The following is a 16,208-nucleotide window of genomic DNA, read 5'->3' on the forward strand; positions in this document are numbered from 1 at the left end:
TGAGTTTCCAATCTCTCCAAAAGAATATGGTGGTCGATGGTATCAAAAGCAGCACTAAGGTCTAGGAGCACGAGGACAGGTGCAGAGCCTCGGTCTGATGCCATGAAAAGGTCATTTACCACCTTCACAAGTGCAGTCTCAGTGCTATGATGGGGTCTAAAACCAGACTGAAGCATTTCGTATACATTGTTTGTCTTCAGGAAGGCAGTGAGTTGCTGCGCAACAGCTTTTTCTAACATTTTTGAGAGGAATGGAAGATTCGATATAGGTCGATAGTTTTTTTATATTTTCTGGGTCAAGGTTTGGCTTTTTCAAGAGGGCTCTTCGATACTGCACGGTACTGTCTTTCCAAGCTAGTCGGAAGACTTCCAGTTTGGTGTGGCGCCATTTCAGTTCCAATTTTCTGGAAGAATTGCTTCAGAGCTCGGGTATTTTCTGTATACCAGGGAGCTAGTTTCTTATGACAAATGTTTTTAGTTTTTAGAGGTGCAACTACATCTAGAGTATTGCGCAAGGTTAAATTTAGTTTCTCAGTTAGGTGGTTAACTGATTTTTGTCCTCAGACGTCCTTGGGTAGGCAGAGGGAGTCTGAAAGGGCATCAAGGAATCTTTGGGTTGTCTGAGAATTTAATAGCACGACTTTTGATGGTTGGGGTCTGAGCAGATTATTTGTTGCGATTGCAAACGTAATAAAATGGTGGTCCAATAGTCCAGGATTATGAGGAAAAACATTAAGATCCACAACATTTATTCCATGGGACAAAACTAGGTCCAGAGTATGACTGCGACAGTGAGTAGGTCCAGAGACAAACCAGAATCTCTAGTGGCACAGCTGGCAACTGCGATGCAGTGCCTTAGACCACTGCGCCACTCGGGAGACCTTCCAGAGCAACTTACAGTTAGTGCGTTCATCTTAAGATACAGTACCAGTCAAACGTTTAAACACACCTACTCTTTCATTTACTCTTAGTAAATTTAGGTCTTAACTCTTATTTTTCTTAAAACTACATTGTTGGTTAAGGGCTTGTAACAGTAAGGTTTGCACCTGTTGTATTCGGCACATGTGACAAATAAAATGTGTTTTGATTTGATTTCAACCAATGTACAATAACATTAATTCATATTTCACTCACATTTCATCTTATTTGTTCTGGATCAAAACATAGAAGGCCAACAGTAGCCTCACCTCGCTCATCAACTCATCCCTGACCGCTGGCTACGTCCCTTCCGTCTTCAAGAGAGCGAGAGTTGCACCCCTTCTGAAAAAACCTACACTCGATCCCTCCGATGTCAACAACTACAGACCAGTATCCCTTCTTTCTTTTCTCTCCAAAACTCTTGAACGTGCCGTCCTTGGCCAGCTCTCCCGCTATCTCTCTCAGAATGACCTTCTTGATCCAAATCAGTCAGGTTTCAAGACTAGTCATTCAACTGAGACTGCTCTTCTCTGTATCACGGAGGCGCTCCGCACTGCTAAAGCTAACTCTCTCTCCTCTGCTCTCATCCTTCTAGACCTATCGGCTGCCTTCGATACTGTGAACCATCAGATCCTCCTCTCCACCCTCTCCGAGTTGGGCATCTCCGGCGCGGCCCACGCTTGGATTGCGTCCTACCTGACAGGTCGCTCCTACCAGGTGGCGTGGCGAGAATCCGTCTCCACACCACGTGCTCTCACCACTGGTGTCCCCCAGGGCTCTGTTCTAGGCCCTCTCCTATTCTCGCTATACACCAAGTCACTTGGCTCTGTCATAACCTCACATGGTCTCTCCTATCATTGCTATGCAGACGACACACAATTAATCTTCTCCTTTCCCCCTTCTGATGACCAGGTGGCGAATCGCATCTCTGCATGTCTGGCAGACATATCCGTGTGGATGACGGATCACCACCTCAAGCTGAACCTCGGCAAGACGGAGCTGCTCTTCCTCCCGGGGAAGGACTGCCCGTTCCATGATCTCGCCATCACGGTTGACAACTCCATTGTGTCCTCCTCCCAGAGCGCTAAGAACCTTGGCGTGATCCTGGACAACACCCTGTCGTTCTCAACTAACATCAAGGCGGTGGCCCGTTCCTGTAGGTTCATGCTCTACAACATCCGCAGAGTACGACCCTGCCTCACACAGGAAGCGGCGCAGGTCCTAATCCAGGCACTTGTCATCTCCCGTCTGGATTACTGCAACTCGCTGTTGGCTGGGCTCCCTGCCTGTGCCATTAAACCCCTACAACTCATCCAGAACGCCGCAGCCCGTCTGGTGTTCAACCTTCCCAAGTTCTCTCACGTCACCCCGCTCCTCCGCTCCCTCCACTGGCTTCCAGTTGAAGCTCGCATCCGCTACAAGACCATGGTGCTTGCCTACGGAGCTGTGAGGGGAACGGCACCTCAGTACCTCCAGGCTCTGATCAGGCCCTACACCCAAACAAGGGCACTGCGTTCATCCACCTCTGGCCTGCTCGCCTCCCTACCACTGAGGAAGTACAGTTCCCGCTCAGCCCAGTCAAAACTGTTCGCTGCTCTGGCCCCCCAATGGTGGAACAAACTCCCTCACGACGCCAGGACAGCGGAGTCAATCACCACCTTCCGGAGACACCTGAAACCCCACCTCTTTAAGGAATACCTAGGATAGGATAAAGTAATCCCTCTCACCCCCCCTCCCCCTGAAAAGATTTAGATGCACTACTGTTCCACTGGAGGTCATAAGGTGAATGCACCAATTTGTAAGTCGCTCTGGATAAGAGCGTCTGCTAAATGACTTAAATGTAAATGTAAAGTAGCCTTCATTCACTTGATCCACCACTAAACTGTGCAGCAATTGCTAATGTAAATACTATGGTCATAGGTACTGTACCAGTCAAAAGTTTGGACAGCTACTCATTCAAGGGTTTTTCTTGATTTTGACTATTTTCTACATTGTAGAATAATAGTGAAGACATCAAAACTATGAAATAACACATATGGAATCATGTAGTGACCAAAACAGTGTTAAACAAATCAAAATATATTTGAGATTTGAGATTCTTCAAAGTAGCCATCCTTTTCCTTGATGACAGCTTTGCACATTATTGACATTCTCTCAACCAGCTTCACCTGGAATTCTTTTCTAACAGTCTTGGAGTTCCCGCATATGCTGAGCACTTGTTGGCTGCTTTTCCTTCACTCTGCGGTCCAACTCATCTCAAATCATCTCAATTGGGTTGAGGTCAGGTGATTGGAGGCCAGGTCATCTAATGCAGCACTCCATCACTCTCCTTGGTCAAATAGCCCTTACACAGCCTGGAGGTGTGTTGGGTCATTGTCCTGTTGAAAAACAAATGACAGTCCCACGAAGCGCAAACCAGATGGGATGGCGTATTGCTGCAGAATGCTGTAGTAGGCATGCTGGTTAAGTATCCCTTGAATTCTAAATAAATCACAGACAGTGCCACCAGCAAAGCACCCCACACATTACACCTCCTCTTCCATGCTTCACGGTGGGAACCACACATGCAGAGATCTTCCGTTCACCTACTCTGTGTCTCACAAAGACACATCGGTTGGAACCAAAAATCTCAAATTTGGACTCACCAGACCAAAGGACAGATTTCCAATGGTCTTATGTCCATTGCTTGTGTTTCTTGGCCCAAGCAAAATGAATTACTTAAAAATCATACAATGTGATTTTCTGGATTTTTCACAGTTGAAGTGTACCTATGATAAAAATTACAGACCTCTACATGCTTTGTAAGTAGGAAAACCTGCAAAATCGGCAGTGTATCAAATACTTGTTCTCCCCACTGTAGGTAAATGCCCAAATAAAGGAAACACCAACATTGAGTCTTAAAAGGGTGTTTGGGCACCACGAGCTGCCAGAACAGCTTCAATGTGTCTTGGAAGGAAAATGCACCCCACAACACAACATATCATTTGTATCTCTCATTTACTCATGTCTTTCCTTTATTTTGTAAGTTAGCGGTTGCCTACAGTCGGGAAGGCCTGTGATTTCTTAATCTGGCCCTGGACATTTCCTGTTTTCATCAGGCTGGTCATGACTTTTTTCATGTGTCAGGTAATTCATCCCTTGAAATGGTTGGATGGAAACGTGGTTAGCAAGCCCCTGGCTGTCCGCAAATAAATAAATAAAAACTAGACAATGTGGCCATCTGCTTTGCTTAATATAAGGAATTTGAAATTATTTATACTTGTACTTATACTTTTAATACATAAGTAAATGTAATTCATAAAAAAGTTATTTCGATACTTAAGTATGTTTTAAACTAAATACTTTTAGACTTACTCAAGTAGTATTTTACTAGGTGACTTTCACTTTTACTTGAGTAATTTTCTTTTGATGTATCTTTACTTTTACTCAATTATGACAATTTTCAACTTTTTTCCACCACTGCTGATTTGTACCGTGAGTATACTTGATCCTCCACCTGGCCATGCTGCTGCTCCAGTTTCAACTTCCACCTGACTGTGCTGCTGCTCCAGTTTTAACTGTTCTGCCTTATTATTATTCGACCATGCTGGTCATTTATGAACATTTGAACATCTTGGCTATGTTCTGTTATAATCTCCACCCGGCACAGCCAGAAGAGGACTGGCCACCCCACATAGCCTGGTTCCTCTCTAGGTTTCTTCCTAGGTTTTGGCCTTTCTAGGGAGTTTTTCCTAGCCACCGTGCTTCTACACCTGCATTGCTTGCTGTTTGGGGTTTTAGGCTGGGTTTCTGTACAGCACTTTGAGATATCAGCTGATGTACGAAGGGCTATATAAATAAATTTGATTTGATTTGATTTGATTCTTCTTCTCGAAAGGTTGTTTTCAGGCGCTCTTTTGCCCTCCAATCTTGTATTGCAAACAGGTTGCAACTCCACTCCACAAAGTGGCGGAAAAGAGCAATCTAGTTAGTGGGCCTGTGTACAAAAAACTGAAAGAAGAAAAAACATTGACGTTGTAATCATTGGAGCAACAAGCGCGCTGTTGGAGGCAACGCGACGATCATAATATATCATCCGTTACGGTACTGTAACATGTTTGTCAACAATTAAATATGTTGTGTTTGTGTATATTTGCTGTCGTAAGAGCTGAAAAACTGAACCTTATTTTGGCTAACTCGTCTAAAGGAACGAGTACTTATATTTTGGATAACGACGGTGTGCTAGCAGCCGGCTAGCTTACTATAGTTTAACGTTAGTAGCTTGTCACACTAACAAACAGAATGCTACGTTACTGCGTTCTCTTTTCCCGTCATGTTTGTTATCTAGCTAAGCAACTCAAACCTCATGTTACCTGGCTGAGTAGTTGATTCATATGAGCACAATAATAATAGTCATTGGTAATGCCTGGTACTCATTGTCAGTAAATTGTTAATCATCAGTACTTTGCGAGCCAATTCATCTCACTGTTCTTGCTTTCATACAACACGACAGACCACCATGGCTTCCGATGACATTGCCCTGCTGGCCGAGGCGCTGTCCAAGACTCATGTAGGATATGGAGAGTTGAGCTACAAGGGCCAGGGACTGAAGCTGGACAACACAGAGTCTGGTGAGTGCACTGATTGCAAACTGGTCAACAACAGGAGACTTAAATATGGCATTGTTCTCTAACAATGCCAACACGGTTAACAGCTTTGATAATAGTCTTCTGTCATCTGTTGGTGAATCTGGTTGTCTCTGCAGCGAAGGAGTTGGTGCGGGAAATAGAGGAGTACCAGGGACTCCGGGCCCTGCGGTTGGAGGGAAACACCGTGGGAGTGGAGGCAGCGCAGGCTATAGCCAAAGCCTTGGAGTGCAAAGACCAACTTCAGGTACTGGGTGGAGAGAGGCTTGAGATCAATTGTCTGTCTCCCAGGATGAGCAAAGTAAACTGACTTGGGCCTACTGCTGAAAATAGTGAAGTCACCCATTCACCCCATGATCCTTAGGAGGGTGTCAGCATTTTACGGTTGAGTGTATTTCTTTACATCCTGCTTTAACTGTTTATTTTTTTAGAGTTGCCACTGGAGTGATATGTTCACGGGTCGCTTGCGCTCAGAAATCCCAACTGCCCTGGTGAGTCAACACTAACAACCTTCCCCTTGTGCTTCATCTAATTTTATACATATACTGATATACAGTGACAAGAAAAAGTATGTGAACCCTTTGGAATTATCTGGACTTTGCATAAATTGGTCATAAATTTGATCTGATCTTCATCTAAGTCAGAACAATAAACAAACAGTCTGCTTAAACTAAAACACAAACAATTTTACGTTTTCATGTCTTTATTGAACACAGTGTAAACATTCACAGTGCAATGTCTTACCGTGGACTAATGAACATCAAGGCTTTAAGAGATAATTTTGTGACCCTTTCCAGCTTTATGCAAGTTAACAATTATTAATCTTGGGTTTTCTGAGATCTCTTTTGTTCGAGGCATGGTTCACAGCAGGCAAGGCTTCTTGTGAATAACAAACTCAAATTTTATGACATTTATGCAGAAATCCAGATCATTCCAAAGGCTTCACATACTTTTTCTTGCCACTGTATGTTCCACAAGTCTGTAGCTCTTCATGTCTCTCTTCATCCTCAGAAGTCCCTGGGCAGTGCGTTGATGACAGCAGGGGCCAGACTTCGAGAGCTTGACCTGAGTGATAACGCCTTTGGGCCAGATGGGGTAAAGGGCATTGAGACTCTACTGAAGAGCTCTGCGTGTCACTCTCTACAGGAGCTGAGACTCAACAACTGTGGCATGGGCATCGGAGGGGGCAAGGTGAGAGTTTGGAAACACCAATTGTGTGACTGCTAGTACTTACTGACTTAGGAGCATAGGCCATCAATTACTTTTCTCCATCATTCATTTTTCTGGTCTACTGTTAGGATGTGCCACAAAGTAACCAGTGTTTTGTCTGTTAGATCCTGGCGGCAGCGTTGACTGAGTGTCATGAACAGTCCAGTGCTCTCGGTGCCCCACTGAAACTGAAAGTGTTCCAAGCAGGCAGAAACCGCTTGGAGAACGAAGGAGCCACAGCCCTTGCCCTGGCATTTCAGGTACAGACAAACGGACACAAACTGCAACTTTATGATGAGGATCTATCCCCATATCATTATTCTCTGTAATAAAGACATGTCATGTTCACACACTGAGCTTGTTAGATGCAGCTTGGCCTAATATCTTGCTTTTTTTTCTCCCCTGTCTTTTGTGCACTCTCCCTCCCCCTAATTTCTCTCGCACTCCGATTCTCCATCTCCCTCCTCCTCTCTCTTATCAGCTGATGGGAAGCCTAGAGGAGGTGCACATGCCTCAGAATGGGATCAACCATGCTGGGGTGACTGCTCTGGCCACCGCCATGCAGCACAACCCCCACCTGCGCATCCTCAACCTCAACGACAACACCTTCACCAAGAGAGGGGCGCTGGCTATGGCTCAGGTATTACTGCCAAATTGTCTGCCTAGTGCTCTGCTGTAGTCAAACATCTTGGTGCTGGACAAAATTGTTATTTAGCTGATTGGGGCCATCATATACATTTTAGTGTATTAACAAGGTTTTATTTTACGAGTTCTCTTCATTTATAATGATCTTTTCCCCTCTCTGTCCCCAGGCTCTGAGGCACCTGAGGACTGTGCAGGTGATCAACTTTGGGGACTGCCTGGTGCGTTCTGAAGGGGCCATTGCTCTCTCTGCTGTCCTGAGAGAGGGACTGCCCACTCTTAAGGTCAGTAGAGGTGTGTGTGTGTGTGGGTGGATTACCCATTCTTGTCTGATTGTTCATTCCTGTGTTCAGGAGCTAAATCTGTCCTTTGGGGAGATCACGGAAGCTGCAGCACTGGTGTTGGCTCAGGCCGTACAAGACAAACCCCATATGGAAAAACTGGATCTCAATGGTATTATTCACCACGCACTACTTTAATCAGTCTGAATGGCCATGAAATATAGATCCAAGTGTTAATGACAAATCCATTTTGTGTTTTTTGTTTATAATATATGATCTGTTTTTGTCCAGGTAACTGTTTGGGGGAGGAGGGGTGTGAGGCTCTGAAGGAGACCATGGACAACATGGACAGGGCTGACATACTGGCATCTCTCAGGTAGGTGTGTGTGGATGTCATCACAGGTGTAATTATACAACATTTAGCTATCGTCCTAGATGCTGTATTGGCCTTGTTCTACGCTCTATAGTGATGATGAGGGAGAGCCTGATGAAGATGAGGAGGAGGAGGTTGAAGATGAGGAGAATGGCAAAGAGATGAAGGAGAATGGAGTGAAGGATGAAAGAGAGAGCCCAGTGAAGCTTGAGCCAAATTGTCATCCAGAGATCCTCTCTTTCCTCAGCTCCCCCACCGCTGAGACACTGCTCAAACTGGGGGACAACAGGACTGGACTCCTCCAGCAACACGTAAATTATTACTGTGGTCATGGGCCATTCACACTTTAACTGTTGAAGTGTATCTGAAGAGGGCCTTGTTGTGTAAGGTTAGAAGGCAATAACAGTTGTCATTGGGTTTTAACATCTATTGTGGAAACTTCTCTGGTCAGGTGGATGTCTCTGACCCTGATAAGGTTGCCGATGCCTTCCTGAGAATCTCCTCTCTGTACAGTGATGACCATGAGGTCAAGAAGGCTGTCCTGGAGACTATTGGTGAGCCTAAACAGTCAAACACCCTCTTCTCTAAGTCCTGTCTGGCATCCTGCCTTGTCTCTGTGTTGGAGTGGGACTCTTAATGTGACTAAGTTGCGCTGCTTGTCCTACAGACATCCTGTTGAAGAAGGCATTCTCTGGTTCCTCCCTGCAGACCTACAGCTTCCTGTCCACTCTACTGGTGATGCTGGGGCTCCTCAAGGTAGCAACACTATGTACAACATGCTTATACCGTTCACTGAGTCTCAGCCATGTCAGTTACCATGTTGGGGTCAATCCATTCAAATCCATTACTTGCAGGAAATTAACAAAAAATGTCCTGTTTTCAATGAGATTTATTTAACTTGACAGGCTACAAAAATGTAGCCCAACTCTGATTAGCAGTAATGCCAGCCCTAATGTATATGGCTCCCATGTTAATCTGTGCTGTCCAGGGTGAGGGCAAGGTGAAGAAGGTGCAGGTGTTACCTGGTCACTTGTTGGTTTTGGAGCACGCTGTCCAACAGGACTACTTCCCCCAGGACCACGCCACCCTGCTGGACACATTTGTCGCCAGGTAAGGCTGTGTGTGTGTGTACCCGTTAGTCTGTCTGGGTAGGTTGTGGACATTGAATAGTAGGCAGCTCCATGATCCTTGGGGTCTCAAGGGTGTCCCTCCATGAAGAAAAATAACAAATCTAATCTTCTAATACATCACAATGGAATAAATTACATTTCAATACTGTCACTATAACATCAGAATGGCGTCTAGACGCACAGAATTTGAATTGTATTTATATGGTGGTGGAACTGGAGAATTATGACATCACAATGGCTTCTAGACACAGAATTAGAATTCATATTTCTATGATGGAGGAACACGGTATAATTCTAGTTCGATCCGTCTAGACGGCATTTTAAGAAAAACACGTCTAAATATAACTTTTCAACATTGCCTGCTCCAGAGTGTTTTCACTACTTATAAAAACGGAATATTGTAGGGCTTCCCTCATGCCCCTTCCCATCACTGTGCTAGCAGCCATGTGAGTGCAAGCTAGCTACCAACCAGAACATTAAGCTAGCCAAGACTAGCTACACAAACAGACTATAAAGCTACAAGTAGTGAGTGGAGTTACAAATGGACTGTACTAAAGAAGTTAAATGTCTTACCTGTAATGAAATGTTTTACACACACATAGCTTACTTGAACACCAGGTCCCCACATTTCCCACTCGCCCACACTGACTAGTCTGAAGCCACAGGGCTCTTCTCGCAGGCTCTATTCCCCTACATGGGAGCATTGCGATCCATAGGTCGGGATTTTTGACCTGGTTACATGTACATTGAACAACAGCAGCTTTTCGGCATGTTTTGTTATTTCTCTATAACAAAAAATCTACGACGAAGTTGTCTCTTTTACGTTGGAGGTCAATAGGAAGGAATTGAGGTTTTCTTCAATTTGTGTGTGGTCAAGGGGAATTCCTTATTACATAAATATAGACTGGGACTATTGGAAAGTCATTTATTGCACTGTGATGTAATTAGACCTGGGTTCAAATACAGTACATTTGTATTTTAAATACTTTTTCTGTGTATTTGGCTTAATCAACTACTTCTATATGAAAATAATTTCCTATAAATACTATTTGAAACTATTTTCAAATACATTTATTTTCTTGTTTTAATTTTATCTTGTGATGAGCTTAGATTTTCCCACTGTCGTGGAGGTAAAAGTTCTTATGCGTCTGTGTATGCAACCTACAGGCACGGTAAAGCCCTGAAGTCCTGCAGCCATGCCCGAGATAGTCTCAAGTCCACACTGGAGAGAAGGCTCTCCCCGGAATGCTGAGCCCTCCTGCAGCCCAAATGAACCAGTCAAAGCCACACAACCTACGCACACACTCCCACTCAGGACACACACTGCACTGATAAAGGGACATTCCTTGCATGAGGACCTCACATAGATACTTTACACTGGACAGAAGAATGGGATGTAAACCAATCTACCTACACTCAATACATACCTGTGCGTTTTAGATTCATGAAGCTCCTCCAATGAAGACGTATTGAAGACTAGTTATTCAGACAGGGTTTCCTCAATTTTATTTTTCTATTTGATCTTGTTACTATTTTTTTTACAAAAAAGGGACATTTTCGCTAAGCCTTTAAACTAAAGACATCGTGGGGTGAAAGTGATTTGAAAAACCGAATAAATATTGAAGTTGATGGGCACACAAACAAGAATGGTGGTCAGATTCAGTAAGAGCATGGTATTACGTTCTAGATGAACCTAGCTGGCCACGTCTGTACTGCTCAGCCTTATTATCCCACCATATTATTCCCGAGTTCAACCAGGTCAGATTCATTACTGTGCATCAGACGGTGAGGAGTGAACTACAGTATGCCTGTGCATCGCACCGTATGGACAGGAATAGACATCTATGTATGTATTGCTCTTGTACTGTATGCTGTTATAACAATGTGGAGCTCAGGAGACTAACTTGTTGAAAGGGAACTTATGGGGGAAATAGAATTTACCTTTGATTCTCATGTGTCTTACAACTTTAATGTAATGAACATTGATCTGTATAACATTGGAATAGATGTACAGTATCATCAGGACTATATTGATGTTTTTCATGTTAATCTGATTGTATTGAGGTGATGTGATAAAATATTACTTTTCCAAAAGTCCTCAGTGTGTTTATTCATTTTAATCAAACTTAAACGGTAATCCTCAAACCAGAGGCAATTCCTCTTGTTTATTTTCACTGCCAGGGATTTACCTCAACATCTATGTTAAACACATGTATGCCTACATTAGACCCATTAAGAGGTGTAAATATTTGATATGAACACCAGTCACTGACATTTAGTTGTTGGAGAGGCTGGTTAGTTGGCCTCAAGCCTCCCTATAGAAGCCGTACAGTAGCTAGGCGAAATGCATACTGTTTAAACATCCCCTGAGGCGCAGCTCTACTGCGCACTTTGAAACCCACGAGAAATGAATCGAAAGACGGGGTCAGAGTGAATGGAGGGATAATGAAGTTTATTTTGGATGGGGTACAGCCAGGGGAAGAGCATGGGAGAGAGACCAGGGACCGTGAGAGAATAAACGGCAGTACAAAGAACGGGAGCTGAATAACGGACACGAATACGGAGCGAGAGTGAGTGAGTAAACGGTAAATGGTGGAGAGATGCTGCCTAGGTTGCGTTAGAATGAAGAGTCGACTTTGTGTTGAGACCTTCAGATATTGATAATATATTAATAATGGGGAAAAACTGCCGGACTTTAATAACTTCTAGAGATTGGACAGAATGGGTCAAATACACTGTCATGATTTTCTGTCAGCCTACACCTTATTTAAAAAAGACAGAGACGTGGGAAAGTTGTCGTGGAATAGCCAGGTAACGGTAGAAAACCAATAGAGGGAAATGTATTCCCCCATTCCCCTTGGTTTATTTACAGGAGACACTCCGCAGCGGTGAGTCCTGTGCCTAGCCGTGAATACACTGCGCGTCTTTGTGCGCAGCCGGCGTGCCAGCTCAACTGCGGTCTAAACTGCTTATCCCCGGGGGGACACTGACACACAGGCTTTGCCCTAGGAAATTCCACCGTCTCTTATTTCTCCCCCTCTCTCACAACTCTCTCTTTCACTCAAAATTCACAACGGTCTGTGATCATTGTAGGTGGAGACATCTTTGAAAAATGTGTTAAAACAGTTTTTCAATTGCTAAGTAGTAACAAGTAGGCTAGTGGTCAACAAGGATTACATCGTTTTAGTTGGATTTATCTGGAAACTTTCCTCGTTTCAGGTAGGGACAATCTCCCAAATCCATATTTCCATACTTAGTGAATTGTTTTGGTTCAGGTAGACTGCGACATCAGACTACAAGGTGATAACGGGTTCATTGTGATGAAATAGCTAAAACGTGTGTATGTAGGCTATCATTGAAATACTGTCTTTAGATGTGGAAAAACACTTTAAATTAGTGAATTTCCATTATGAAACTAGGAGAAACATTGGGATTCATGCCATTCTTGCTATTATTGGCTATTAGGCCTACCCTCTAAATTGGAAAGGGCAGGTTTGACAACACGACAAGAGACACCACAACACTACATAAAGAGACACAACATCACGACAAGAGACACCACAACACGGCAAGAGACACCACAACACGGCAAGAGACACCACAACACGACAAGAGACACCACAACACTACATAAAGAGACACCACAACATGACATAAAGAGACACCACAACACGACAAGAGACACCACAACACGACAAGAGACACCACAACACTACATAAAGAGACACCACAACACTACATACAGAGACACCACAACACTACATAAAGAGACACCACAACACTACATAAAGAGACACAACATCACGACAAGAGACAACACAACACTACATAAAGAGACACAACATCACGACAAGAGACACCACAACACGGCAAGAGACACCACAACACGGCAAGAGACACCACAACACGACAAGAGACACCACAACACGACAAGAGACACCACAACACGACAAGAGACACCACAACACTACATAAAGAGACACCACAACATGACATAAAGAGACACCACAACACGACAAGAGACACCACAACACTACATAAAGAGACACCACAATACTACATAAAGAGACACCACAACACTACATAAAGAGACACCACAACACTACATAAAGAGACACCACAACACTACATAAAGAGACACCACAACAACACTACATACAGAGACACCACAACTCGACAAGAGGCACCACAACACTACATAAAGAGACACCACAACACTACATAAAGAGACACCACAACACGACAAGTGACACCACAACACTACATAAAGAGACAACATCACGACAAGAGACACCACAACACGACAAGAGACACCACAACACTACATAAAGAGACACCACAACACTACATAAAGAGACAACATGACATAAAGAGACACCACAACACGACAAGACACCACAACAACACTACATACAGACACCACAACTCGACAAGAGACACCACAACACTACATAAAGAGACACCACAACACTACATAAAGAGACACCACAACACTACATAAAGAGACACCACAACAACACTACATACAGAGACACCACAACTCGACAAGAGGCACCACAACACTACATAAAGAGACACCACAACACTACATAAAGAGACACCACAACACGACAAGTGACACCACAACACTACATAAAGAGACAACATCACGACAAGAGACACCACAACACGACAAGAGACACCACAACACTACATAAAGAGACAACATGACATAAAGAGACACCACAACACGACAAGACACCACAACAACACTACATACAGAGACACCACAACTCGACAAGAGACACCACAACAACACTACATACAGAGACACCACAACTCGACAAGAGGCACCACAACACTACATAAAGAGACACCACAACACTACATAAAGAGACACCACAACACGACAAGTGACACCACAACACTACATAAAGAGACAACATCACGACAAGAGACACCACAACACGACAAGAGACACCACAACACTACATAAAGAGACACCACAACACTACATAAAGAGACAACATGACATAAAGAGACACCACAACACGACAAGACACCACAACAACACTACATACAGACACCACAACTCGACAAGAGACACCACAACACTACATAAAGAGACACCACAACACTACATAAAGAGACACCACAACACTACATAAAGAGACACCACAACAACACTACATACAGAGACACCACAACTCGACAAGAGGCACCACAACACTACATAAAGAGACACCACAACACTACATAAAGAGACACCACAACACGACAAGTGACACCACAACACTACATAAAGAGACAACATCACGACAAGAGACACCACAACACGACAAGAGACACCACAACACTACATAAAGAGACAACATGACATAAAGAGACACCACAACACGACAAGACACCACAACAACACTACATACAGAGACACCACAACTCGACAAGAGACACCACAACAACACTACATACAGAGACACCACAACTCGACAAGAGGCACCACAACACTACATAAAGAGACACCACAACACTACATAAAGAGACACCACAACACGACAAGTGACACCACAACACTACATAAAGAGACAACATCACGACAAGAGACACCACAACACGACAAGAGACACCACAACACTACATAAAGAGACACCACAACACTACATAAAGAGACAACATGACATAAAGAGACACCACAACACGACAAGACACCACAACAACACTACATACAGAGACACCACAACTCGACAAGAGACACCACAACACTACATAAAGAGACACCACAACACTACATAAAGAGACACCACAACACGACAAGAGACACCACAACACTACATAAAGAGACACAACATCACGACAAGAGACAACACAACACTACATAAAGAGACACAACATCACGACAAGAGACACCACAACACGGCAAGCGACACCACAACACGGCAAGAGACACCACAACACGACAAGAGACACCACAACACGACAAGAGACACCACAACACTACATAAAGAGACACAACATCACGGCAAGAGACACCACAACACGACAAGAGACACCACAACACGACAAGAGACACCACAACACTACATAAAGAAACACAACATCACGACAAGAGACACCACAACACGGCAAGAGACACCACAACACGACAAGAGACACCACAACACGACAAGAGACACCACAACACGACAAGAGACACCACATCACGACAAGAGACACCACAACACGGCAAGAGACACCACAACACGACAAGAGACACAACATCACGACAAGAGACACCACAACACTACATAAAGAGACACCACAACACTACATAAAGAGACACCACAACACTACATACAGAGACACCACAACACGACAAGAGACACCACATCACGACAAGAGACACCACAACACGACAAGAGACACCACAACACTACATAAAGAGAGACCTAAAGCAACAGAACATGGCAGCAGCACAAAACACGGTACAAACCTTATTGGGCACAGACAACAGCACAAAGGGCAAGAAGGCAGAGGCAGCAATAAATCACACGAAGCAGTCACAACTGTCAGTAAGAGTGTCTGTGATTGAGACTTTGAATGAAGAGATGACGATAAAACGGTCCAGTTGTAAGACAATGACCAAAGCTGCATGGTCTCGTGGAGTTTTAGCCTACAATCAGTTAGGGAACTTTAGCATAAAGATACATTATAACTATTATCTTATGTAGGATATTGAATAAATACGGATTTATATCGTTTTACGAATGGATTAACCGTATGCGTAATTGGAGTTGTTGGGACCACATTTAAATACATGGATATAGATAGTTTTAACGCGGCGAGGTGTGAAACGGCTTTTCAAGTCGAGATGCGTCTCACTGAGTTGATAATTAAGCCGTGGAATGTAGACCGGCGGAAACCGACGCATACTTGCAAAGACTTGAGAAAGCAAATAGCCCAAATTACTCTAATCCGAAAAATAGACGGGTGATAAAGGGATACGACTGAGACTCTCTAAAACATATAGGTCTACATGGGATATGGAATGGCTGTCAACTTTGTTTATCTTGTAG

General features: G+C 43.8%; 1 protein-coding gene across 1 annotated transcript; it reads left to right on the forward strand.

Moving 5' to 3' along the window:
* Positions 1 to 4,897: 4,897 nt before the first annotated feature.
* On the forward strand, positions 4,898 to 11,269 carry LOC115112922 (ran GTPase-activating protein 1-like). Its single transcript, XM_029639984.2, has 15 exons — positions 4,898 to 5,000; positions 5,410 to 5,527; positions 5,662 to 5,789; positions 5,974 to 6,033; positions 6,554 to 6,733; positions 6,877 to 7,011; positions 7,233 to 7,391; positions 7,564 to 7,677; positions 7,747 to 7,846; positions 7,966 to 8,050; positions 8,142 to 8,358; positions 8,499 to 8,601; positions 8,715 to 8,803; positions 9,036 to 9,157; positions 10,345 to 11,269. Exons 2-15 carry the CDS (start codon positions 5,416 to 5,418, stop codon positions 10,427 to 10,429), a joined length of 1,689 nt encoding a protein of 562 aa, XP_029495844.1. The 5' UTR covers positions 4,898 to 5,000; positions 5,410 to 5,415; the 3' UTR covers positions 10,430 to 11,269.
* Positions 11,270 to 16,208: the final 4,939 nt, after the last annotated feature.

This window comes from Oncorhynchus nerka, linkage group LG28 (assembly GCF_034236695.1).
Source record: "Oncorhynchus nerka isolate Pitt River linkage group LG28, Oner_Uvic_2.0, whole genome shotgun sequence".
NCBI classification, from domain to species: Eukaryota; Metazoa; Chordata; class Actinopteri; order Salmoniformes; family Salmonidae; genus Oncorhynchus; species Oncorhynchus nerka.